This window comes from Carassius auratus, chromosome 4, assembly GCF_003368295.1.
Source record: "Carassius auratus strain Wakin chromosome 4, ASM336829v1, whole genome shotgun sequence".
Taxonomy (NCBI): Eukaryota; Metazoa; Chordata; class Actinopteri; order Cypriniformes; family Cyprinidae; genus Carassius; species Carassius auratus.
Window position 1 is genome coordinate 12922005 of NC_039246.1, and position 27764 is coordinate 12949768.

The 27764-nt window shown below is 37.9% G+C and overlaps 1 protein-coding gene across 4 annotated transcripts in view; it reads right to left on the reverse strand.

Moving 5' to 3' along the window:
- Positions 1 to 27764, reverse strand: part of scube1 (signal peptide, CUB domain, EGF-like 1) — a 68389-nt gene that overhangs the window by 29016 nt on the left and 11609 nt on the right. For all 4 annotated transcript variants that reach the window (XM_026227214.1, XM_026227208.1, XM_026227225.1 and 1 more), the window contains exons 4-6: positions 16818 to 16952; positions 6558 to 6683; positions 5590 to 5706 (exon numbers count right to left, since the gene is read on the reverse strand). In XM_026227214.1, the coding sequence (XP_026082999.1) occupies positions 5590 to 5706; positions 6558 to 6683; positions 16818 to 16952 (378 nt within the window). The remainder of the gene's footprint in view (positions 1 to 5589; positions 5707 to 6557; positions 6684 to 16817; positions 16953 to 27764) is intronic.

Genomic DNA, 27764 nt, shown 5'->3' on the forward strand with positions numbered 1-27764 from the left:
AGGTTTAATTTCAAAGACATACGTCTTGATGTGCCAAATTTGAATGTATGAGTTCAGAGTTTTTTGATACCATATGATAACTTTGTGTAAAGAACAGACCAAATGTTAAATCTTTATTTGTTGAAAGTTATGTTATTTGCATTTGCATAAATTAAAAAATGACACATCAAAATTGAGACTAGCTTTTTTGTTGTTTTTGAAGCTTGACAGCATTTGTCCCCATTTACTTTCATTGTACGCAAGAAAAGCAGCATGAACATTCTTCCTTTTTTCACATCTTCTATTGCATTGCACAGAAGAAATTAAATCATAAAGGTCTGGAACAACATGAGGAAGAGTAAATGTCTTTAGGTGAACACTCCCTTTAATATCAGGCACTGAAAGTCTGTTTGTCTTCCCGTCTTCAGTCAGACTGGAGGACACTAAAATAACGTTGAGTGTGCATGTTTATAGAAATCTCTCTGTACTATTTGTGTTTATGATTTGTGTGTATACAGACTTGGCTCTGACTGGCCCCATTTAAAGGACTCCACCAATCAGAGGTTGGAGTGAGTGTGATGTCACAGAAAAAATAAATAAGCAAAAGACAAACTTATCAATAGTCCGCTACCTCTAATGTGACTACAGTAACCATAAAAAGCACAGAGGGGTTACAATGTTTTTTTACCAATAAAGAAGGAAAAAAACTACAGAATAGAAAGAAATTTCACATGGACAAAACCATGCAGGTGAAAGACAGCTTGTGCGTTAGTGTGAGAGGACAGGAAGTGAGCCGATAAGAAGAAAGCGAGAGAGCAGGGAGAAGGAAAACATGCTGGCAATGCTCTAAATGAAAAAAAGAGTTGAAAGTGGAGTGGAGGCCAGTTTTGCATTGTTTAGTGACTTTTTATTCAAGGTTGCAGATGGGGTTGGTTCATGCTTGTGTTGTGAGGGGGTCAAGGACGAGGAGATGCCATTGGCTGGCTGATTTCAGAGGGTCAGGCAGGGGGGCGGGACTGGTGTACAGATCGGCTGGTCAGAGGGGATGCTGGTTTCTGATTGGTGGGGGCGCTACAGTTGATCAGGCTGCAATTGAGAGGTGCGTTTTAACCGTTTTACCCTTTCTTTCTTGCATTCGTTAGTAGATTTGCTTATAAACCTCTTTATTCCAGTCAGAATCACCCTTTAAATTGCAGACAAGACAGGCAATCAGTAACTTTCACCAGAGAGGCAGGAGGAAGAGCAGGGAGCCCATGAGACACGGCACACACGGGAGTGAAAGGGGGATCCTAAAGGAAGGCTAAACATAGGGAAAGACCAGATCCACACAGCACAGCTAAACACACAGACCACAGCAAGGGTCCAGAGAGACGGAGAGAGAGCTAGAGGAGGAGGAGGAAGAAAAGAGGAGAAGGGAGACAGGGATGGGGTGGGAGAAGTCTCTACACTCCTCTTCTGGTCCCTGCGGCAGTTCGGTGTCACTCCGTGAAGGCTGGAAAGGAAAAGTTAATTGAGTTTGATGGGAGAGAGCTTGCTCCGGGCTATAAGCTGCCAGAGAGAGAAGAACCAATCCAGTGTATGGCAATCAGCAGGTACAACAAAACACAATTTTGTGCTTCTGATCCTGTGGCCAATTGAAGTGTGTGTGTGTGTGTGTGTGTGTGTACAACCATAAAAAATAGCTGTTTAACAGATTCATATTCATTGCTAAAAAGCTAACTATAAAGCCATAGTTCACTCAAAAATCAATATTCAGTCATTTTCTCACCACCCATACTTTCTTCAGGAAACTAATGAAGATATTTTGAAAAATCTAATTTCCCCCCACACACTAATACTTAAAGATACTAAGATGAACCTTTAAGGTGTCCAAAACAGCAGTGGACCCTATTTACATTTTTTCTTTTAAATATTTAATTTTATACTTTCACAGAAGAAAGAAAATCATACAGGTTTGCAATAACATTTTCATTTGGGGGTAAACTATCCAGCATTTTAGTCCCAGCTCATGTGCACACATACTTTCTGGAAGGTTTTATGCTTACGCACACCTTGAGTAATGATAACGACTGATCTAAATGTTAAACTTGGGGCGTATGTAGTCTCATATCAGAAAGAAACTTTCATCAGCTAATGATGTGGTAGCTGGCCTTTTCAGTGAGTTCATTGAGGAGACAGCAAAGACATGTGAGATCCAAATGACATAAAAGATGCTCTTTGGAACTCATGCACACACGCTGGCACAACAACTCATAAAAGCCAGTCAAACATCGCAGACGACATGAGGTTCACCCTAAGAAAACAAGCATGAGAATTAACTTACCTGCAGCGGGTCATTTGTCTTTCTGAATTCCAAAAGAGAGAGAACTGAAAACGAAAGAGAACCCCTTTTCCTCTTCATTTCTGAAGTATTGCCCCTGGATGCAGCCGCACCCGCATGGCGTGTAAAGTTTTCCCTTTCTGCAAATGTGGCAGAACTCCATGGGCCGGCTGGTTGGCTTTTCCACCATTATCAGGATGATGAATGTGTTTTGCACATAGAGAGCTCAGCGATGAAATTTCCATCATCAAGCTCATCTTCCCAAACCGAGTCAAGTACACACATCTCTCTCTCACCCAAACCATCCTTCCATACTTTCGTTAGAGCAAAGGTACTTCAGAAGTCTTTCTGCTCTAATAGTTGCGTGGAGCGGTGTGCTTGAGACAATGAGAGCATGAAAGCCAGGCAAGAAGATGAATGACCAAATTAGCGGTGTCCCTCCCTGAGTGTCAAAACGAATAGGCTTTTCCATCATTGAATTAGCCGTTAACCACTAAAGCAAGCATTTGGGATTTGCAGAAGAAACAGTAAACATGAGGTCAATCTCTAAGTTTTCTCTTACTAACGACAAACCTGTCAAGTCATATTTAAATCTATGCACATTTAATTACAGAGCATTTTTAATGGAATTTGAAGTGTTTTTTGGTAGCTTTATTAGACAAAATAGGTCCACTTCTCTTAAACATCTTATACAGGTGCTGGTCATATAATTAGAATATCATCAAAAAGTTGATTTATTTCACTAATTTCATTCAAAAAGCGAAACTTGTATATTATATTCATTACTTACAAACAGACTCATATATTTCAAATGTTTATTTGTTTTAATTTTGATGATTATAAATGAAACTAAGGAAAATCCCAAATTCAGTATAGCAGAAAATTAGAATATTACTTAAGACCAATACAAAGAAAGGTAGAAAGAATCCAACTAAAAAGTATGAACATGAAAAGTATGAGCATGTACAGAACTCAATACTTAGTTAGGGCTCCTTTTGCATGGATTACTGTAGCAATGCGGCGTGGCAAGGAGTCGATCATTCTGTGGCACTGCTCAGGTGTTATGAGAGCCCATAGTGGCCTTCAGCTCTTCTACATTGTTGGGTCTGGCATATAGCATCTTCCTCTTCACAATACACCATAGATTTTCTGAGTTTGCTGGCCAATTAAGAACAGGGATACCATGGTCCTTAAACCAGGTACTGGTAGCTTTGGCACTGTATGCAGGTGTCAAGTCCTGTTGAAAAAAATGAAATCTGCATCTCCATAAAGTTCAGTAGCATGAAGCATGAAGTGCTCTAAAACTTCCTGGTATACAGCTGCGTTGACCTTGGACCTCAGAGAACACAGTGGACCAACACCAGCAGATGACATGGTACTCCAAACCATCACTGACTGTGGAAACTTTACACTGGACCTCAAGAAATGTGGATTAAGTGCCTATCCTCTCTTCCTCCAGACTCTGGGACCCTGATATCCAAAGGAATTTACTTTCATCAGAGAACATAGCTTTGGACCACTCAGCAGCAGTTCCAGTCCTTTTTGAAGTGAGACGCTTCTGACGCTGTCTGTTGTTCAAGAGTGGCTTGACACAAGGAATGTGTCAGCTGTAACCCATGTTCTGCATATGTCTGTGCGTAGTGGTTCTTGAAGCACTGACTCAAGCTGCAGTCCACACTTTGTGAAACTCCCCCACATTTTTGAATGGGTTTTATTTCACAATCCTCTCCAGGGTGCGGTTATCCCTATTGCTTGTACACTTGTTTCTACCACATCTTCTCCTTCCCTTCGGCTCTCTATTAATGTGCTTGGACACAGAGCTCTGTGAACAGCCAGCCTCTTTTGCAATGGCCTTTTGTGTCTTGCCCTCCTTGTGCAAGGTGTCAGTCTTCCCCATGATTGTGTAGCCTACAGAACTAGACTGAGAGACCATTTAAAGGCTTTGCAGGTATTTTGAGTTAATCGGGTGATTAGAGTCTGGCACCAGGTGTCTTCAATATTGAACCTTTTCACAATATTCTACTTTTCTGAGATACTGAATCTTGGATTTTCCTTGGTTGTCAGTAATAATCATCAAAATGAAAAGAAATACAAATGTGAAATATATCAGTCTGTATGTAATGAATGAATATAATATACAAGTTTCACTTTTTGAATGGAATTAGTGAAATAAATCAACTTTTGATGTTATTCTAATTATATGACCAGTACCTGTAAAAGCAAATGAAAACTGGCTGTGAAACTACAAAAAAGGTATATACGCCATATGCACTGATATTAAAATTGTGTCTGTTACTGATGATTTTACTACATATGTTACAAAAATATGAATATTTATATATAACCCTGTTAAAGTTGCTTTAAATGGTACAAGTAAATTTAGTCATTATAACATTATAATCTACAGTGCAAAAATGAATAGTCCTTCTGAATTAAATATTATATATAATAGTGTTATGAAACTATACATAAATGATTAATGTTTAACTTTAAACCTTAGGCAAACTAAATGTAGAAATATGCTACAATGAGCATGCACAAATATAAAAAGCAATCCCATTTATCATGCATCCCTACAAAAAAAAAACACTATAAAATGATGTGCACATTAAACAAAGTGCATTAAAACCACACTTGATTTATTTGTGAACAAAAATGAGATCTGAGACTTTGATGATTTGTACATTTTATGGTGCTTTTCTATTAATTTTGTAGCTAAACAACCTCCAGTATGAAACGAGATGTGTGAATCTCCTTTCATATTCTGCGGGAGACAAAAAGTCATACAGGTCTGGCATATTATGAGGGTGAGTAAATAATGGCAGATTTTTCATCTTTGGGTGAACTATGTCTTTGCTTCATGACTGGAGGATGCTACAATGCATATGTTTATACAGTCTTGAACCACAAGGAAGCAGTTCGTTCCTGGATGCCACATGGGCTGGGATGTGGGGTGGTCGTCTTTGAGACGTGACGCCAATCTTTGGGGTTAGCCGTACCCAATGCACTCTCTCACCACAGCGTACTGGGACCCTCAGTGCGGAAACTGTGATATGGACCATTCGGCCGGCCTACAAAATCTCCTTCAACAAACATTCTGTCCAATCTGTCAGAAACAGCCTTGCACTTATAACCCTGGTAAAGCTCACTCGCCTCACTCTCTCCCCTGTGCTCATTGTGTAAATATGACGGGGCCAAGGTTTCCATGAAGAACTTTGCTAGAAGAGCTAAACGGCAGTGTGTGTGTGTGTGTGTGTGTGTGTGTGTGCGTATGAGAGTGAGCCACTTACCAATGCAGGTCTTGCTGTCCGAATGCAGGGCATATTTCTGATGACATCCACACACGGGCCCCACGTCGGTGTCATCGCATGTGTGTTGGCAACCACCATTTCCATAGTTACATGTCACTGGTAACACACAAGAACTGTGAGGAGGGCTAAAAAGAAAAGTGTACCGCCATGGACAGCCTTTTAATCAAGGTACATATCTAGTCATGGACAGATGGAGAAAAATGCTAAATAAAAATGTATATAATCTGGAATATTTAGGATAGAAAAATAAACTTATGTCCAGTATCTTTTGTTGTTGTCAAAGTGCTTTGGCTGGACAAAGAGACTGACCAGATATTTCACATCTAATACATTGTGCAACACTTGGATGAACAAGAATTTTAAGGACTTCGGTCCACGGTTTTCCCACTAGCATTAAAAAAAGAAGAATGACGAATTATAGATGAAAGCTCTCCAGATGTTCAGGCCAGAGCCACAGCACTATAACTAATACGTCCTTGACAGATCAGTGGCTGAGGTGGTTTGTTTAAGGAGAGATCAGTATTAGAGGACAGACTAAAATCAATCCGTAAACCTGTTGTTTAGCTTTGATGCCACCAGCCATTTTCCTTTGAGATGTATATTGAGAAGCCAACTTGTGGCCAGAAGAAAAAACGAAGGGGGGTTTTCATACCACTTGAAAAGAATCTAAACAAGTGTCATTAACTTGGATGAGATCAATGCATCCATGAAGACGTTATAATTTGTAGCTACATCTATTATAATTATGTGGCCATTTTAAATCAAGTATTTTTTCCCCCATTTATTAAAGATTTTATACCTGAAACAAATAAACTAAATAATACAATGAAATTATAATATATATATTTCTAGCCAGGGATTGCATAATTTAAGTATATTTTTTGAATTCTGAGAGAGGCAGCAAATTGATATTTGTAAGATCAGTAATTTCGGGAATTGATACATACATTTGCAGTCATGCTGATTTTCGGCTAGCTCAAATCCTGGGCGGCACTCACACGCCACTCCACCTTTGGGAGTCTCTCTGCAGATATGGGCACAGCCATGGTCTTTATTCATACAGTTCATCCCATCTGCCGAAAGAAAGAAAGACAGAGAGAGAAACCTGAGTTACAGTCGTGTAATCTTCCCATTACAAACACTCCTCTGACAGGCTCCTGGAGATGAGCGTGTGATTTTCATGAGTGGTGTAAATTACTTTAATGTTCCTGCCACGGGACCTTTTTCCACGCACAGAACAACACTGACACCGGCTGACCCGTGGAAGCACACACAAAGACTCTCTACACGGACAACATGCTCAGCAAACATCTACACTCCTTTTTTCCTCTTTCATTTTTCCCTATTTTATTCTGAGATTGCAAAATCTCTCCTCCTGTTTCACCCACAGGAATAATTCACCCATGAATTAATATTCGGTCATCATTCACTCACCCTCATATCATTCCAAACCCGTGTGACTTCATTTCTTCCAGAGAAGACAAAAAGAGAAATTATGAAGAACATACTTGGTGATTTTTTTCCAAGCAATTATTGGCTTTCTAATTGTATTTATTATTAAATAATGTTTTTTAATAATAAAAAAATAAAATAGAGCCATGATGCTTCAAAAGGTAAACACTTATATTGTTAGAAAGGAGAATCAAATCAAAGAATCAAATTAAAAAGTATCACGTTTCAAAAAATAGATTCATCAAAGAAAAAAGTATCACGTTTCAAAAAATATTAAGCAGCACACCAGTCTCAACCCTGATAATTAATCAGCATATAATAATGATTTCTGAAGGATCATGTGACACTGAAGACTGGAGTAACAGCTGATGAAAATTCAGCACTGCGTCCCAGAAATAAATTATATTTTAAAGTATATTAAACTAGGAAACAATTTCACAATATTACTGTTCTTTTTGTATTTTTGATCAAATAAATACAGCTTTGATGAGCATAAGAAAATGAGCATATTGACAAACATTAAATGTCTTACTGATCCTAACTTTTGAACGGCAGTGTGTATTTTTAGATATATACAAATTGACCATTTGCGATTCAAAAAAGGCCATACATTTCAATTCGCTTTTTCTTTCCCTCTGATCTTGTACATAGAGTTTAGCGCCATTCTCTAACATAGCACCTCACCCTTCTGAGTGGATCCTCCTAATTTCCTAAACAAAATGATAACATGAAAGCCCTGAATAAAAGACACAGACAAGGGGTGACAGAGAGGAACTGTTGGGCTTCTCTAATGAGCATCCTCCTCATATTCAGGTCAAACAATGAGAAAAGAATGTGTGTGTACACAAAAGCAAGTCTCCGTGGAAACATGGCGGGTTCTTGCATCTCTGCCCCCTCTGTAGCCTCTTCAGAAGTGCTAAGTGCTCTCAGGACAGAGCCTAAAGTGGGCCGCTTTTCTCTCTGCGTTCTGGAGGATACCTTGATGTGCCCAATTACCGTGGACTTTGAAGAGGTCGTCAAACCTTTAAACGACAAAGAGATCTGCCACATTTCTCACCCAAGAGTAAGAGAGTGGGAATGTGTCCTACTATGAAGCATTTTTACTAGCAACCTTTACTCTAGGCCTGCGACTGGCAGACTAATTCTACTTTGAGACTTCATTAGGCTGCATAAGTTTTGGCGTGTTTTAACTGGAGGTGTTGGAGATCAAATAAGACCGTCGGCCCGGCTAAAGTTTTAAACATGCCACACGGCTGTCAGAAGAACACAGACAGGAAAGAAAACGAAATATTGACCCCTTTCACCTTAGACTGTCATTCCTCCATCTGTGTATATCCACAGCAGCACGCAAAAAAATGTGAGAAAAAAAAAGTCAATTACAGGAAATTTTAAATGAGCGCTTGAGAGAAAAAGACAGCCGGCTCATGCACATATGTGTTTAATATCAGTATGCACTCTGTGTGTCCGTGTGCTCTGTTACCCATGAACCCACCACTTTAAATAAGTGCTCTAAAAGCCCCAAATGCAATGTCAAAAGAGAAGCCACCTTTTAAAGTCTAACGTATAATAATTTATACACCAATTACAGTACAGCTTAACCCAGTGTTTCTTCTGGCATGAAGACACGCTCTCAGATGTCCATAGATGGACAGAATGGAATGGAATCTGTCTTTGTAGCTCTGAACATCAACGTAATGTTGATAAATTTGAAGTAAAACACCTCTGAAGGCGGCCCCACATCCGACGACTCTTTATAAGGGTGGAAAACTTTTGTTTTAGCAGGTGAGGCGAACACAGAAATATTTAGGAGGAGTCCATGTGATTTGGCCGGCTTGTAAAATTGTTAGATGCATTCAAGATGTCAGTGTAAAATAAATATTCTATAATCTTTAGAAATAAAAAAAATTCAGAACTTTCTGAGAAGGAAACAAATATGAAAACCTGCTCAACTTTGTGCTGTTTCTGGCAGTGTAGCACCTACTACTCTGCAGGTTCTTACGAGACATATAAAAAGCTTATTTTTCTTTAATTATTTTTTATCATCATGATTGTTTGGCACATTTTGAAGTAAACTGGAGCGGAAAACCAATCTTACTCATTTCATATGCATAAATGCAATTTTATCTTAAAGACACAGTAGCATGCTTAATTCTAAAGACCATAGAAATGGTTAAAAGGGTCATTAAAAACTAAATTATGACTGTTTTAACTCACACACACACATACAGAAATGATGAAATCTATGAAAATTACAATATGACCCCTTGGCTAACAGGAAGTGATGCAACCATTTTCCACAGTAACCCTGGTTAATATCAAGTTTGAAGGGATAAATCTTTTCTGTCTTTAAATAACAAATCAACTTTAAAAATCAGTTACCTATACGCAAGCGCGTACACACAAAAATATCCACAGGCCCCCTTTTTCCCATCTCTTGCAAATGCCATTTTAATTGAAATCTGTCAGACTTTCAATCTCTCTCCAAATGCACAATGCTATAGGTACTAAGCCATGAATTTCAATGAGGCTCTTTTTTCACCAGCAACCATTGATGTCCTTCAACTGAAAACAGCCCTTTCCAAAAACCCTCCCCAATCTCTTCTTCAAACACAAGCTTTCTTAACAGCTCGTCACAAGTTCTCTCTCTCACACACACACACACAAGCTTATTAATTACGTTTAACATTAAAGTGGACCTTTTTCTGGAACGTTCCCCAGCTAACCCAGTGACCCTTAATGATGTCACAGTGACTGGAGAAAGAGACAGTATTCCGGTGTCTATGTGCGATTCTATTTTCTCTGTACTGAAAGTTTACAAAGACCTGGTGACTTTAGTGTGATCATAAGCTAACACACACTTTTAGCCTCAGTCCTGACATGGTGCAGCTGTTTTCTTCAGCGAGGAAAGAGACAGATATAGCAAAAGAGAGAGAAAGAGAATCTAAAGAAAAAAACACCACCACCTTTCCTGCACACCTCTTCCAAAAAGCGATGGACTGGAGTTAAAAACACAACCAGTGATCTGTATCTGTAATTGCAACCCACAGCAGATAATTCCCCACTATATTACATGATATGTAAAAATTGATAGCCTTTGTCGCTTTGGATAAAAATGTCTGCTAATTTTTTTTATTTTTTTTATATATATTAACTACCACATATATTTAATATAAACTGTGAATTTTATGAAATTCTTGATATAATAATTTTAGAGCATTTTAAAATACACATTTATAATTTACATTTATAATATACCCACATTTCAGACATATTTTATTGCATACTATACTATTGGAACCATTTCGATTTATTAAAACAAATAAACAGTTATACAATAATTTAATTACTAAATATTACAACTAAAAAGATAATACTATATAAACAGTGTTATTTTAGCATCAAGATACATTTATAATTTTTATTAACATATTGAATACATTTTATTTTTATATTCCATTTTAATATAAATTTTAGCTTGTTTACTTTTTTAGTTTTTAGTAGTTTAGTCGTATGATAAAAAAAATTCAGACAGAATTCTCCTTTTTGGGTGAGAAGTCCCTTTATATTATCCAGCCAGAGAATATTTTCTTCTTTTAAATCTAAGTATATTTGCTTTGTATATTTAAACAGGTTTCGACAGCTGGCCCTCAAGTCAAGGGAAAAGTTCCGATGCTCCTTATAGCCAGTCCATCCCTCCGACCAACATGACCCCACCTGCGACAGTCAAAGTACATCGCTCTGGAAAAAAAAAACTATTAGGGAAAAGACAGAGAGAAAACTATAAAAACAGAGCAAAAGCGGAAACGCAGAAGCTTATGAAGGTTACTTTACCTCAAAAGCTAATATTTAATCACGGTATTTATAACCAGCGGAAGACGGTGGGCAAGACCTTCAGTGCCCACTCGCTGTCAGCACCTCAGAGTATATGTGCTGTGTTTGTAAGCCAGTGTGTGTGTTTGGTACAGTTCAATCAAAGTTCTTCCACCCTAAAACTGGCCCAAGTTTGGACCGTGAGAGGACTGAAATAGTTTTCTTAGCACACCACTTAAAACACTTCACTTAAAGAGTCCTAAATCATTCCCCATTTAATGTAAAAAAAAAAAAAACAGCATCACTACGACTACAAGCACAGCTATGCTCGTGCCCTTTGACCTCTGCCGTGACCCTGCAGGATTCCACCATCAGAGCAGGATGTTTGCTGGCGACTCGGGACAAGAGTGAGTGGCAGTGTTTGAGTGAAAGGTTTAAAACACACACACACACACACACACACACACATACTTAATGGCTTTCCTCCCAAGACCATTCGAGTTTAATGCTGGTATTTTAATGAAAACAGCATAAAATCTATTATTACTAAACATTTTTTCTAGGTGTGTGTGTGTTAACAGTGGCTTCATTTTGCCCACTTCCTCTCCTCACACCCTCCAACTAAACACATTGCCTTCTACTGTTTATCCTAATGTTTCATCCCACCTTTTCTGATATTATCCTCCTCAGGAGTGAGAAAAGAAAGTTGGAAAATAAAAGGAAAAGAGGGCGAAAAGCCATATCAACGCCAAGCCCACCCCCCCACCCCCTAGCTTTTGCATGTGAGTGTTTTGACAACATGATCAAAATAAAACGGTAATTTCCAGACAAAGCATTATTAAATAATTTACTTAAGGTTTACCATTTACGCACTTACAATTTCATCTATCAAAAAAAAAAATGTTTCTTTGTGAACTCTCACTGTGCCACGTTAACAAAACGCTCCGAACAATCCTCTGACACGATCCAGGATGGCATTAAAAATAAACTCTACAATTTGAAATATTATCCTATTAAAAATAAAGGGAAATTTGGTTTCTCATGTCATGACCCCTTTAATATATTTATGGTAACCATGATACAGTTTTATTTTCAGGCTTTTTTGATGAAGAGAAGCTTTAAAGGAATATCTATTTTGTGACATTATATATGTTTTTGTTTTGCCATCACTTTTGATCAATTTAATGCATTCTTGCTGAATAATAATATATATATATATATATACATATTTTAGTGACCCCAAACATCTAATATATATTCTATCTGCAAGGGTTTTAACTCAGAAATTTCCAGCACCTTCCAATGTCAGTCTTATTGAGACGGTTCCCAGTTTTATGTAGGAAAAGTGTAGGATAAGTCTGCTTTAGGAAGGATCTTACAATAAACAAATGTTCATGTGCAGATGTGATAATGTGTCTCTATCAGGTTATGGAAGGTGTGAAAAGGACTGCAGTGTGTGTGTGTGTGTGTGTGAGTGTGTGTACATGTGTTTGGGTCGTATTCCTCTCATATGCTCATAAATCATCAGCCTGCATTTCTCCGCCAGCGTCTGAGCAGTAGGGGTGGCGCTGGGGTGAGCCAACGCATTAATGATTTTTCTCAGACAGAGAAAAGAGAGAGAGACACGTAGATAGGCCTGAAGCTTGTCATGTAATAGTACACAGCCAGGAACATCACTTTAGAGCATGCATTGTGTATAGTGCTTTTTTGTCAATTTGGGAGCTTGGTCACTATATACAGGTCAGTTTAAAAATGTATCTTCTTGTTTCAAATGAAAAATAACAGAATACAAGTTTGGAATGACACGGGGGTGAGTAATAATGGCAGGATTTTCCTTTTTAGGTGAAATATTCCTTTAAATATTTAGGAAAGGTTCTGATTCATTCACACCACACTGCCAAACCAATTGGTTACCTCTACCATTCTGAGTCCGATGAAGCCGACGGGCGTTTGGCAGCACACAAAAAAAAAGTAAAGTCCTAATTTACAACCCACCAAGAGTGCCAGGATTTCTGCGGTCGAGAAGAATTTACAAGGTTATTATTTTCACAACATGTGGGGACATCTTGTGCCATATTTAAAATCCCATTAGGAGCCAGGGATTCGTTTTTCAAACTGGACCGCTCGGATAAACAGCAGCATGATCAGGTCTTAAAGAGCCACACAGATGGGAAACCAAAAATGACCTGTATTACAGTGTATGATGTAGCTGTCCATCAGTGTAAAGAATGTGCAAAGAAATTAAACCAAAAAGTACACGATTTATAAAGTTATTGGCTTCTAAAGTAAGGAGTTGACTCTGAATCGCTGAAACGAGTCGTTATAGATTTCAAATCTTTTGCCCATTTCTATGTACGTCACTAGGAACACTTTGCATAATAATCTCCGCCTACCGTCTGGGGAGAAACGGAACTCTGAACTGAATCTTTTGAACAGCTTCGCGCGAACCGTTTGGGGATCTCTGAGAATTGAGGTAATTTTAAAATTATATTTTGACAAAATGACAATGTTTTTTTAACCTTGGATGGATTTAAACCTAATGTACAGGACTTATAAACAGTGATAGGAAGCTTAGAATTTTCATTTTACTGGCTCTTTAAGGATATTCATTTAAAGTCAGATAAAGTTTGACCAGGTCCGAAATGGCATGCAACAAAGTAATAAATAAAATTATATATATTATATTATATAGGTAATATGTCTCCTTATAGATGCATAAATATTAATCTTCAACCTGCTCTCCATTACAGAGAGAAAAAAAAATGCAAGCAAATGAGGGGAACTGATACGGCAATAAAAAATAATCTACAATCTGTTTCTATCCAGAGCGGGAATAGAGATGACAAAAAGTGAAGGGTTTACATTCACTAGGTTGGAGCATAAACTCAGTTTATAACTGTGTAAACTAGAGGGATCCAACAAAACAATAGTCACCCTTTCCCAGGAATGTTTGAGACACAACTATAAAAAAGAATAATGAAAGAAAAAAAAAATCACAGACAACTCACAGCTATCAGGCTTTATCGTTTCCTTCTGTGTGTGTACTTGTGTACATGTGTCTTACTATTTCAACTCGCTACGATACACAGATGGAAAGACAGACTGATGAATGGATTGATTGAGGAATGGATGGATATACACAGACTGAGAGATTGATAGACAGAGAGAGAGAGAGAGAGATAAATAGATTGTTAGATAAGATCTGTCTTAATCTTAATCTATCTATATGTCTGTCTTTTCATCCCTCAAACTGTCTTTGCACCTTTGTCTGTCTATCCATCTGTCTATTCAGACAGCTTATTGCATATGATTTTTCCTTTATGCATTTTCATAAATAGCCCACAACAACTGCTGTAAACCACATTCTTTCATAAACTACATGAGGTGTTGCAGAAGTGGACATACAGTAAAACGGTGACCCACACAGGTCAACAGAACTGACAGAAGCCTTAGTCAAAAGAACATGGCCTCTTATAGAGCTCGAGTTTTCCACAGCAGACAGACGGCGCCAATGTCACACACACACACACACACACTCATATGACACTGCGCTAGACTCAGGCCAGTAGGACACACTGGTGAATGAAGAATTGTAAACACACAACACCACACATGTCTCTCTCACACACTCTCACACACATATACATAAGTCTTAGACACGAGCCAATGGGCCATACTGGTGACAGACGAACTGTAAACAAGAAACATACACACATTCAACACACAGATTCCCAAACACACACTATTGATGAGTGAGGGTGATGAAAGAAGGTGAGAGGTTCATTTAGGGTGAGATTAAACTTGTGAAAGCTTGCCTGTTTGTAATCAGTGTGTCTGACCAAGGCAGATGAGGAAGACTGTACGCGGGCTTAAAGGTGCAGTTTGCCATTTCTGCACTACTAACAGCACCAAACCAAATTGTTTCTATCCATCATCATAAACTCTATTTTAAATTATTATTCATTCATTTTTGTTATGCAGTTTAAATAATCATTTTATGTCATTTTATAGTTTTTAAATAATCTAAAATAATAAACAAATGATACATTTATTATTATTATTATTATTAACAGTAATAATTATTGACATCTGTAAATTATTTAAAGATTTGTATGTCAAATAGCTTATATTTAAATAGTACCAAATCAAAATAACAGACCACAAAACCAGGCTTAAGTGTAAATTTTTCAAAATTATTTAAAAAAGCATGAATTTCAAGGATAATCATTGGCTCTTTTTTATTTTATTTATTTATATTATATTAAGGTTCTTGTTGACTTTGAGCAAAACTGCATTCCTCATACAATTACAATTAGTAAATGTAAAAGATGTCCAGTCTTTCCAGTAGAGAGTTTCTGATTCCTCTTCTGTTTACAGTGGACACATAGAGCTGTGTGTGTGTGTGTGTGTGTGTGTGTGTGTGTGTGCGCATGTAGCGTGCAGAGCCATCCAGGACTGCCACAGCACATCAGTTAGCTATCCACAAAAACAACCCTTTAGCTTGTTTACAGACAAGTACACAAACGTACCACGCACTCACATAAAAAAACACACACTACTACAGTATTTACCAAAGTTTTGCTTTTCAAGTAAAAATACTACTTGCAGGGGCAGATATTCAGCAAAAGAGTTATGAGCTTCCCAAAAAGCAAATATGGAGCATTTCTGGTTCTCTATCCCACTTCTAATATTCTATATTTTTCTGTCCAGCTACTGGCTGGCTCTATCATTCTCCTCCCTCTCCAATCTTCTCCCATATATATATATATATATATTCTGAACAAAGCCTTAAAACTAGGAGAGGATGAAAAGAAGAGGGTCGTACACTCCTCTCCACATTCCACACATGATTGTGAGAGACATCAAAGATGCGATAACGAAGCAACCCACTCTCATTCATGACTATGTGTGCGAACCGTTTAGATTTGCGTAGTGTGTGGGAATGCATCCGCCTCAACGTGGAGAAGCATCATTAGTTAAATCTGACAGGCGGAATGAGAAAGCACAAGAGGGTCGCATGATCTGCACATGCACACGTCATGAAGTCACACGACACAACTGACTTTACCAAGCATTTGAACCGAATGCACCATGCAAACACAAAGACATGCCTACTGGCCGCCTGCGCGTTCATGCCTTCAACTTCCACCTCTGACCTTCAGCTCTGTCCATGGTTCAAGACAAGTAAAGAAGTGAGATGTCGCTGAATTGGCTGTTCTGAAGCCACAGTGAGAATTACAGAGCACACAAGGACACATGAAAGAATATGAAAATAGCCCAGTGGGACATGACAATCTTTCACCAGCGAGTAATATCATCAATAACAGTGAAAGTAACAGACTATCACATTACTTTTCATAAATATGCCACAAACAGTCCAAAAATAGTGTTTATTATAATTAGAACAAAACACTGAACTGCACATCTCAAAATGCATGATAATATACCTATGATATACCTTGGAAGAGTTTTATTATGCAGTGCTATATTTTTATGCATTCATACCTGACTTGCATCTTAAAGCGTGTATAATTTCATTTTTATAATAAGATAATTAATTTATTATTATTACAAAATAATAATATTTTTTATGATAATTCAGATTATTAATAATGAGAAACCAACATCATAAGTTAATTTTCTTTTTTGTTATCGTCTTTTCATTCTTTAAAAATTCTGTAAATTACACAAATTTGAAATGCAGTTAGATTTTAATGTATTTATACCTAAATTTGCAGCTTAAAACTTATATATATAAGTATATATATATTAAAATATTTGATCAGTACTCCACATACTACATTCAAAAATGTTGGCACAAATTTATTTACATAATAGAGTGGGAATTTAGACCAACATGGCAAAACTACACAAACAAGCTTACAATGAAATTACTGGCTCATCTAAGTAGGACAAAAATACAGTATTAACAGGATGAGACTCACCATCCGATCGGTGGATGCAGGTGTGCTGGTTGTCACTCAGGAAGAAGCCATCTTTGCACTGGCACTCATAGCTGCCCATGGTGTTCACACAGATCTGCTGACAGCCGCCATTGTTGTCCAGACATTCATCCACATCTAAAGAGACACAAACACACACGGTCATTACAAAGCACACAAACACAGTCATTCAAGTACAAGGATCTGGGCAAAACCACCATGCTTTGTCTCTCTGCTTAACCAGAGCCGGCTCAGCTCAGGTATTTGCAACAGTGTTTGTTTATCCGGAGATGATTTTCCTTGATTTCCTCTCAGAGACTATCGGTTACTGAAGAATGCAGCTACTGAAGAATGTTGATTAAATGAGTAGTTTGATAAATGAGTTTCCAAACCATCTACCAGACAAATAAACCAGAAAACAGACATCCTATCATTCCATCTTAAATAAGAAATTTAAAGCAATATCCGACATCAAGACCTTCAGTAGTGGCTACTTTTTAAATACTCTGGCTAAACTAAAATCTGTTTGCATGAGAGTATCTTATAAGTTCAATCTGTATGTGTGTTTGACAGCTCTATAAATGGCATTGTGGGTTTGCTGGTTTGAGTAACAGCGTGACACTGGAGACCAGTAACACACATGAGTGAGTTTTATGCAGCCTTAACACAGCAACCTGCCTCTGTGGAGTCGGCAGCCCATAACTCTCTCTCAGGGGTGCTATTATGTCTCAGAGTAACACCACTGCCACTCTTCTGTCACTCGTCACTGCTGAATGTTCATGACAACATATTTTCCCACCCAGGCTAGAGGTTACAGGTCCGTAATCACCATAGATACTTCAAGACCACTAAAGGGGATCGTGCTTGGAATTCACATAGCTGTAATTTGAATAGACAACATGCACATGCTGGTCGTATTACTCTGGTATTTTGTTAAACAAGACAAAAAAAAAGCAAAGCAAAACAAAAAGAAGCAAAACCCCAAACAAAACTAAACCAAACAAACAAAAATGCCCCAAACAAAAGCAAACAAAATCAAATTATGTCACGTTGCTAATGTGAGATGCAAAGAAGCGCAGAGATGAAGGAGTATCAGGATAACAGCCTTTAATAGTCCAAAACAAGGGGTAACACAAGACTTGGCAGGAACATACACATAGTACATAATATGGACGACACCAGACAACACTTTAAATGCAGGGCTTAACGAGGGGTATTTAACGGGACACAGGTGAATCAAATGACTAACTCAACGAAAGGGGAATAACTGGGTCATGGGAAGCATATGAGAGAAAACACCACAAAACAGGTCAATTTTCCTGAAAAATTAAAACAACAAACCCAAATCACCCTCCTCCCCTCAAAAAAACAAACAAAGACCAAATGAAACCAAACACAAACAATTAAATAAAAAAACAAACAAAACAAAAAACAAAATGAAACCAAGCAAAACCAAATGAAACAAAACAAAACCAAAATAACAAAGAAATAAATAAAAGCAAAATGAAACAAAACAAACCCAAATCAACCGCCCTCCCCCAAAAAACAAAAACTAAATCTAAATTAAACTAAATAAAACACAGCAAAACAAATCTGATCAAACAAAAACAACAAAAAACAAACGAAAAACTAAATTGAAGTGAAACAAAATAAACAAAATGCAAAACCCAAATTAAACCAAAAAGAACTAAAACATTTATGCTTATAATTTGAATAGACAACAGTAAATTCTGGTAGCATTCTCATAAAATTTTAATTACTAATAGATATCAAAACACAATATTATCTGAGCCAAAAATACTTTACCTAAAAATACCTATAAATAACTGTTTAATTTTTTACTATTGAGCTTCCATGTTGTCATACGGTCATTAAGTCATTAATAACCCTAAACGTTTAGGCATGCCCTAAACTTTAAAGGGTTAGTTCGCTCAAAAATGAAAATTATGTCATTAATAACTCACCCTTATGCTGTTCCAAACATGTAAGACCTCCTTTTATCTTCGGAACACAGTTTAAGATATTTTAGATTTAGTCCGAGAGCTCTCAGTCCCTCCATTGAAGCTGTGTGTACGGTATACTGTCCATGTCCAGAAAGGTAAGAAAAACATCATCAAAGTAGTCCATGTGACATCAGAGGGTCAGTTAGAATTTTTTGAAGCATCGAAAATACATTTTGGTCCAAAAATAGCAAAAACGACGACTTTATTCAGCATTGTCTTCTCTTCCGTGTCTGTTGTGAGAAAGAGTTCAAATCAAAGCAGTCTGGATATCCGGTTCGCGAACGAATCATTCAGTTCAACAAATCGAACTGAATCGTTTTAAACGGTTCGCATCTCTAATACGCATTAATCCACAAATGACTTAAGATGTTAACTTTTTTAATGTGGCTGACACTCCCTCTGAGTTCAAACAAACCAATATCCCGGAGTAATGCATGCACTCAAACAGTACACTGACTGAACTGCTGTGAAGATGAACACCGAGCCGAGCCAGATAACGAACAATAGACTGACTCGTTCACGAGTGAAGAACCGTTTGCATCGGTGTTCAGATCACCAGTAGTTCATTCGGACAGTTCGATTCAATAAACCGGTTGAAGAAAACGGTTCACCAGTTCTTTTGCGCTCGACATAATGGCGTCATTGGCGATGATTGCCCTTGATTCAAGCCTTCGGTTTACCCGCGCTCATAACAATAGCACAGAATCAGTTCAGTATCAATCACCAAAAGAATCAGTTCAGTTCAGACGCTCTGTGTGTCGGTCTGCTTCACGCTGAATCACACATGCGCAGTATCATCGGCTCCTCGGTTCACAAATCGGACGCGTCTGACAGAAACGGTTCTTGACTCCTGAACGAGTCAATGTTTTGTTCGTTATCTGGCTAGGCTCGGTGTTCATCTTCAGTTCTCTCTTCACAGCAGTTCAGTCAATGTACTGTTTGAGTACATGAATTACTCCGGGATATTGGTTTGTTTGAACTTAGAGGGAGTGTCAGCCACATTAAAAAAGTTAACAGCTTAAGTAATTTGTGGATTAATGCATATTAGAGATGCGAACCGTTTAAAACGATTCAGTTCGATTTGGTGAACTGAATGATTCGTTCGCGAACCGGATATCCAGACTGCTTTGATTTGAACTCTTTCTCACACAGACACGGAAGAGAAGACAATGCTGAATAAAGTCGTCGTTTTTGCTATTTTTGGACCAAAATTTATTTTCGATGCTTCAAAAAATTCCAACTGACCCTCTGATGTCACATGGACTACTTTGATGATGTTTTTCTTACCTTTCTGGACATGGACAGTATACCGTACACACAGCTTCAATGGAGGGACTGAGAGCTCTCAGACTAAATCTAAAATATCTTAAACTGTGTTCCGAAGATAAAAGGAGGCCTTACATGTTTGGAACAGCATAAGGGTGAGTTATTAATGACATAATTTTCATTTTTGGGCGAACTAACCCTTTAAGAGGAGAAATGATGCAGCACAACAATATTGTTTAACAAGTGAGAAACAAAGACAACTTCTGCATATTTTTATAAAATGCATTATAGAAAAAAAAAATATATAGTAATAGCTTCATTAAGAGTTACATTTAGAAAGAATATAGAAAACTAGAATTAAAAGTTAGTGAACTAACTTTGATGTTGGCTTGGCCATCTTGGCCATGGGGCAAAAGAGCCACAGTACTTGTGTGCCCAACATTCTTGAGTTGCCCCGCTGCAAAAAAATAAAATAATAATACCATAAAATACCAATGTGTCCCTGAGCAAGACACTTAACCTCTAGTTGCTCCAGAGGCGTGCGACCTCTGACATATATAACAATTGTAAGTCGCTTTGGATAAAAGCGTCAGCTAAATGAATAAATGTAAGTGTAATGTAAATAAAAAAATACACCTGCAACAGTCTTTTTCCATGGTCCATTGCTGTTTTCTTTTTTAATAAAAAGCCTAAGCTATGATAACAGCTAAGACAGGGTTGTCTAGCTGAATGCAAAAAAAGTCATGCAAAAACCATAATCTCCTAAATACCATTCAATTTAATCTTATTTTAATAGTACTGACAACATATTTTAAGTTATCACACATTACTGAAAAATTTAAGAAGGGACACTATTTATAGTATACTTAGGCGTGTCAAGAGCTAAACAAAAAGTACTGTTTCATTACAAAATACTGTAACTTTTATAAACTTTATACTATCACCACAAAATGTTTATTAATATTTATTATAAAATAAATATTTCATAAAACTGAAACTTAAATATATTATTTCTATAGGCTATACAAAACAGAAAAGAAAAAAGACTAAATAATAAGGCTGAATAAGCTGATCTATAGCATGTTAAATGGTGGTTGCCTGTCTATGAATGGCAGCCTACAGCCCTCTAAGCTCACAGAAGTGGTTTGACCCAAGTCCTCAGCAGCCAATGACATTGACCTCTTCAAACTGATTTTTAAGGTTTACTTCACGTGTATTTAATATAAATACCCGCTGATTTTTCACGTATATTTGACCCTCTTGGCCTTCCATACACATTAGACGTGAAAAAACGACATTGCGTTGTTTTGATATGGATTACTTTATCACAGAATATTTGTTCGGCAGCACTTGTTTGGTTTAAAAGTAAACATGTCAAGCTTTCTATAGATATATCTCTCATGTCTCTTCGTTGTGTATTCATGGAGTTACAGTTCATTGTAATGACGTGTTTGTAAATGAAGATCAGCGCAGACCAAGGCTGCGACCAAGGGAGCGAATTTATTCTTATTTAAGACCTTTTCAAATTAAATTATATCGGCGATTGCACGCAATCTACCCATTAGAACACACCAAGAGCTAAATTCAGATGTTTCTGAACTGTTTAAAGTAATAACATGTTTTAAAAAGGTCTTAAAGAAGAATAAATTCGCTCGTTGTGAGCTCCATTTAGACAATGACTGAGCTGACCAGCCGTGATTCTTGTCTCGTCCTTTTTACTGCTCTCTGCCCAGAAATAAATTATTAATGAGCCCTAACACCTGTACTAATCAAATAAGTACTAAATAACTCTCACTGCAACAACGTTTTATCAAAATATTCGTCAAATATCGAAGCTTGAGTCTTTAAACTTTCAATTGATGCACAGTTTGTCTAGATAAAGTAGCCTAGTGTGCTGTGAAAGTGAAACGATAATAAACTGGGGCCGTCGGCGATGTTTGACAGTAAAGGGGTTTTAATATTCAATCCAGCATTAATACTACCCATTTTCAATTTATTTTTCAACAGTTTATGTTCGCCAAGCTATTATGAATTTTGAAGTAATCGTGTACTTGATTTGACCGATCTACCGACCACTGTCCTCTGAAGCTGGAGAGATGGATGTTATTTTCACCTAAGACAAAAAAAAAAAAATCACACAAGCACTCATTTTGATCTCTATAATATATTCTTATAATTGTTTTGTGTTGATTCGCTGCACTGTTTTAATTTAAAAGGCTGTCGTGACTTTTTTTCCTTCCAGTATTCATAAACTGTATTACGCTGTCATATGGGCTGCTGATGAAGTGCTCATTTCTCTCGTCTTTCTCTCGGTTCTTTGGCCTGAGACATAATGTATTAATGAGATCAGATCGGGTAATAATAACATATGTTGGTTTAGCTTGTCAGTGTGTTGCTGTCCCTGTCCGCGATACGCGCGGCTCTCTCTCGGCTCTCTCTCGTGCACACGCGCCATCAGCTGCTCAGTTCAGTTTCCCGCAGCGCTGGGCTGAAGCCAACTTGATGTGTTGAATGCTCGGAGCACGTTATAAAACGTATTCTTAAAATACACATTTCTGTTTTAATAAATGGTCATATTAAATCATAGCATAACACATAAGTAGGTACAAAAATAATCAGTGATGCCTGCGACCCTTTTGGTCTCAGTGTAGCTCCCTGCTTTACCATGTTATGCAACGCTGAGCAATCGCTGCGACGTTCAGACTGACAGAGAAATCTCACAAGCACATATAAACACTCATTTTCATGTGTGTAATATATTCTTCTAATTGTTTTGTGCCGTTTCGCTGCAGTGTTTTAATGTGAAAGGCTGTAAATGTGGACTTCAAGTGTTCAGAGAAATACATCGCCAGCTCGCGAGCAGTTGGCTGCCGCGAATATATCATGTTATTACTTTAAACAGTTCAGAAACATCTCAATTTAGCTCTTGGTGTGTTCTAACGTGTGGATTGCGTGCAATAGCGTTTTTAAAATGTCTTAAATAGGAATGAATTCGCTTGTTGTCGGCTCCGTGTAGACAGCCTGAGCTGAGCAGCAGCGATTCTTCTCTCGTCTGACTGCTCCTCCCATAAATCTCATTGCAACTGTAGGGGCGCAATTTTTCTCAGACAATTTTTACATTTAAAAATTAATAAAAAAAAAACTTGAAGTCTGATCACTCTGAAAAGATATAGCACACACCACCCCTCTATCCCGCAGGTGTCTGCCGAGTTTGGGGCTTGTGGCTTTAAAGCCCTAGGAGGAGTAGCGTTCAGAATTTTTTTTCTCAGAAGAATAATAATAAAAAAAATAATAAAAATAAGTTTAAATAGCATAACAGTATGTTGGCTTGTTGCCAAGCCAACATAATAATAGTCTGACATTTATGAACAGATACATGGCAAATTTTTGTAGGTATGCTTCCATCTGTCTTGTTTTAGAATAATCTGGTTCTATTGTTTACAAGCCACTCACATTGAATGTTATAAACTGGAAGGCTGAATGAGCATCAAAGCTTATGTAAATGAGGTGTGGAAACAACATGCCAGTTTCCTCCACTGTCATAGGTGAATTATCAGCACTGCACTCACAAACACGCTAAAGTCACTGTTTTCTATAGATAGAGACTGCAGTGACTGTTTCCACGTCTTTTGATAATGGCACTGTGTGACAGCTAATGTGGACGTGTGTTTATGTTTATACTGCCCTGTCTGTTTGGAGTGCGTAGAGAGCCAGCCTTTACAGCCGTTAGCGCCTGTACGTGGTGGCACAAAAGCACATTATCCAGCCAAATGACTTCACTATCATCTCCCGTGTAGCTTACGAGCTAAGACTACTGAGCTAAAGGAGACTAACTGTCTAATGAACTCGGGCTTTGTGTCCTGAGTGGATGTTGTTGGTGTGTACACATTATTAGGGCTAATTTCTTTGCTAAAGTCTGGACATGCTATTTATTCTATTTTCTTTGAATAAATTACAATAATACGCATCAGCTGAAAGACATGTATGAATGTAGGACATACACACACACGTAATCTTATCCACAACATGCAGACACAACCACAGTTTAAATTGGTCACAGTGGTTTATTATGTGGCTCCGGCATTACCTGGTGACATAACTCTTATTTTAGCATCTGCGGTGCGTCTCATTAACACAGCCAAGACAGCAAGGCCTTTACTGTCCTTTTAGCTACTGTACCTATCAAGAGAGGGGGTCTTTTTGCCCTTGTCCACAGAGGCATCCCTGTCTGTCCCAGGAACCAAAAGTTTTTTGTACTACGTGGCAGGGTTTAAAAGTATGAGATTACCTGTGAAATTGCTTCTATTTTGCATTGATTTAATATATAACGTATTAAAGGAACACTCCACTTTTTTTTTAAATAGGCTCAATTTAACTCCCCTAGAGTTAAAGAGTTGAGTTTTACCGTTTTAGAATTAATTCAGCCAATCTCTGGGTCGGTGGTAGCACTTTTAGCTTAGCTTAGCATAGATCATTGAATCTGATTAGACCGTTAGCATCTCGTTCAAAAATGACCAAAGTTTCTATATTTTTCCTATTTAAAACTTGACTCCTCTGTAGTTACATTGTGTACTAAGACCGACGGAAAATGAAACGTTGCAATTTTCTAGGCCGATGTGGCTAGGAACTATAGTAGAATAATAGAAACTAGCGAGATGCTAACGGTTTAATCAGATTCAATGGTCTATGCTAAGCTAAGCAAAAAGTGCTACCACCAAATCCGGAGATTCGAAAATGTTAAAACTCAACTGTTTAACTTAACGGGAGTTGGAAATTGAGCCTATTTCCAAAAAAATTGCAGTGCTATTTTAAAGGATTCTCAAAGTCTGAAAAATCTGTCATCAAATGCTTCTATTTATGGAATTCCTTACTGACCCCAAACATTTCAACAGTGGTGTATGTTGACACCAGTGTAATTTGTGACTGCATTTCCAAAGGATTTTAAGGAGTAGTATATGAGAAAAACCAAATAAAAATGATAAAAATGATAACCGAAGGATAATCAAAAACTCCAGGTCTCCTAAGCTATAAAAGAGCAAACTTTGAGCAATAAAATTTTCCTTTGGGAAAGTGTTGCCATGTAACACCCTAAATACACAAGCTTTTTGTAATTAGATTTTACCCCCAAGCACATTCTAAATAATTTGCAATCTTCATTTACAAGTGTTTAAAGAATTAATGAAACTTTGTGGTTGAAACCTTGCGCCTTCCAAAATAAATGCCATGTTGCTTTTTTGTAGGTTGTCGTGTCTTTCTTTCCATTTTCCCTTTACTATTGTTCTTTCCTCCCTGAAACACATTTCTTCTCCTTAGAATAATACCATCACATATGAGGCCACCCAGATCACAAGCTTTATCTCTTTATTGCCACATGTAACAATCCAGTCATGGTGGCTTGCTTCTCATTTGTCAGTTCACGGACGAGGGAAATATTTGATAGGAGGGTTTGGAGAAGACATGCTGGCTGCCTCTGTCTCTCTCGAGTGACTCTATAGCTGCGAGCGTAATGTGCGTCGTGTTTAATGTGGGAATGGAAACAGATATCATCAGTGTGACAGCCCTCTCTTGCTTTAAAAGGAGGGAAAAAAATAACATTTCAGCTGTCATCTCTCAATTAAGGCCCTCTCTGCCAAAATTTAAACAAGAGCCCTGGCATCCCGGTCTGCGAGTTTAAACTAGAATGCTTTTGTTTTGTTTGATTGCTCTTATGTAAACTTTAATTTGGAGGAGATCTAAGATGACATGATACAACAGGGAGAAAAAGAAAGGGAGAGAGAGAAGATGAGGGAGGAGGAAACAGAGAAATTCAGGGCAGAATAAAAGAGAAGGCATAAGAATCAAAGAGTAAGAGGAGAGGACTGAACTGAAGTGAGTTGAAGAGAAATAAACTGAATGGAACAGAACAGAAACAATAGAAGTTCAGCAGTAAACAGGACTATACAAACTGGGACAGAAAAGATCAGAATAGAAGACAACAGAAAAAAAGTGAAGTAAGGTAAATAGAAGAGCAAAATAAGCCCCTTGCACACAGATGTTCGGGGAAAATACACTGATAATATGTTGGTTTGTTCACACTGCCAGTGAATTTCTGGAATATGTGCATGCGTTCAAACACATCCTGTAAAGACACGTGACATCAGGATGTGATATGTAATGATCATACACTAACGCATCGCATACATTTCCAGTAAGCTGATGAACGATCTCAGGTTCAGTGCGGATAGTGAGGAGGAAATGTTACTAGGTTGCCAACCCATGATGAATTCTGGGATGTGAACAAAAAAAAAAAAAAAAAACTGAAAAGAACCGTAAAGAATTGGACAGAAGTGAAGTGAAGTGAAAAGAACTCAATAGGTGTGAACAGAATAGAAGTGAAGTGAATAGAAACTTAAAGGGGGGGGTGAAATGCTCGTTTTCACTCAATCTCCTGTTAATCTTGAGTACCTATTAAGTAGTACTGCATCCTTCATAACTCCAAAAAGTCTTTAGTTTTATTATATTTATAAGAGAAAGATAGTCTGTACCGTTTTTTCCCGGAAAAACACGAGCGCCTGGAGGTGTGACGTGTGGGCGGAGCTAAAGAATCACGAGCGCGAGTAGGCTTTTGCGTTGAGAGCGTTTGGAAGCTGTGACATTACCGTGAGGAAAAAAAGATCATCCAAAACAAACCATGGCTAACAGTCAGATTCAGCGTATATTTATGATCCAGAATCAGATCCAGAGGCTGAAATTGAACAAGAGCAGCAGCAGCAACGACTACAGCAGGACGTCTCTATGTGGTATGTATTGAAACTGTATATATTTGCTTAGCGGTTCTGGAAAATGACTAAGTTCCACTTTATGTCGTCTTTTTTTTTTTTTTTTTTTTTTTAAGGTGTACATTCGGAAAGTGCAGTTTTATGCCAACATCGCATGTTGTTTACTTGATGTGCTTACGCGCCGATAGCTAAGTTAACAACACAGAGATATTTGAAGCAGTTTTACTCACCGCATGCGGTTCCAACACACGATCGTGACCCTTTTTCGTTGGGACTGCATTATCCTTAAGAAATAAACGATGTGCAAATCCGTCGTCAAACTGGGCCTTGTTTGTAAAACGAGCATCTTCGAAATGCAGGGAACAAACAAAAACACTTGCTCTGTAAAAATAAACTCCATCCACTGGTCCCTTAATGCTGTTTTTTTTTTTTGGGGGGGGGGGGGGGGGGGGGGTAATCTGTGCAGGGTTGTCTTGCCCTGGCAACCAAAAACACACTTTTGTGACATTTCGCTCTCGCTCTGATAAGTGAATGTCTGTTGTGCTCTCAGTGCGCTGCTATACGGGAGCGCGCGCTCTTCCGGCAGCCGTGCCCTTAGGACCCATATAAGGAAATTCCGCTCCATCTAACGTCACACAGAGCCATACTCAAAAAACACTTTCCGAAACTTGTGACAAACCGGAAGGAGTATTTTTGGAACAAAAATACTCCTTCAAACGTACAACTTAATTTTTGAAACTTTGTCCATGTTTAGCATGGGAATCCAACTCTTTAACAGTGTAAAAAACTCAGTATGCATGAAATAGCATTTCACCCCCCCTTTAAGATAAAAGAAGCAATGTAAACATAAGTGAAATGAAGCAAACAGAACAAAACAGATCTGACATTAGAAGAGAACAGAAGTGAAGCAAAGAAATGTGGAG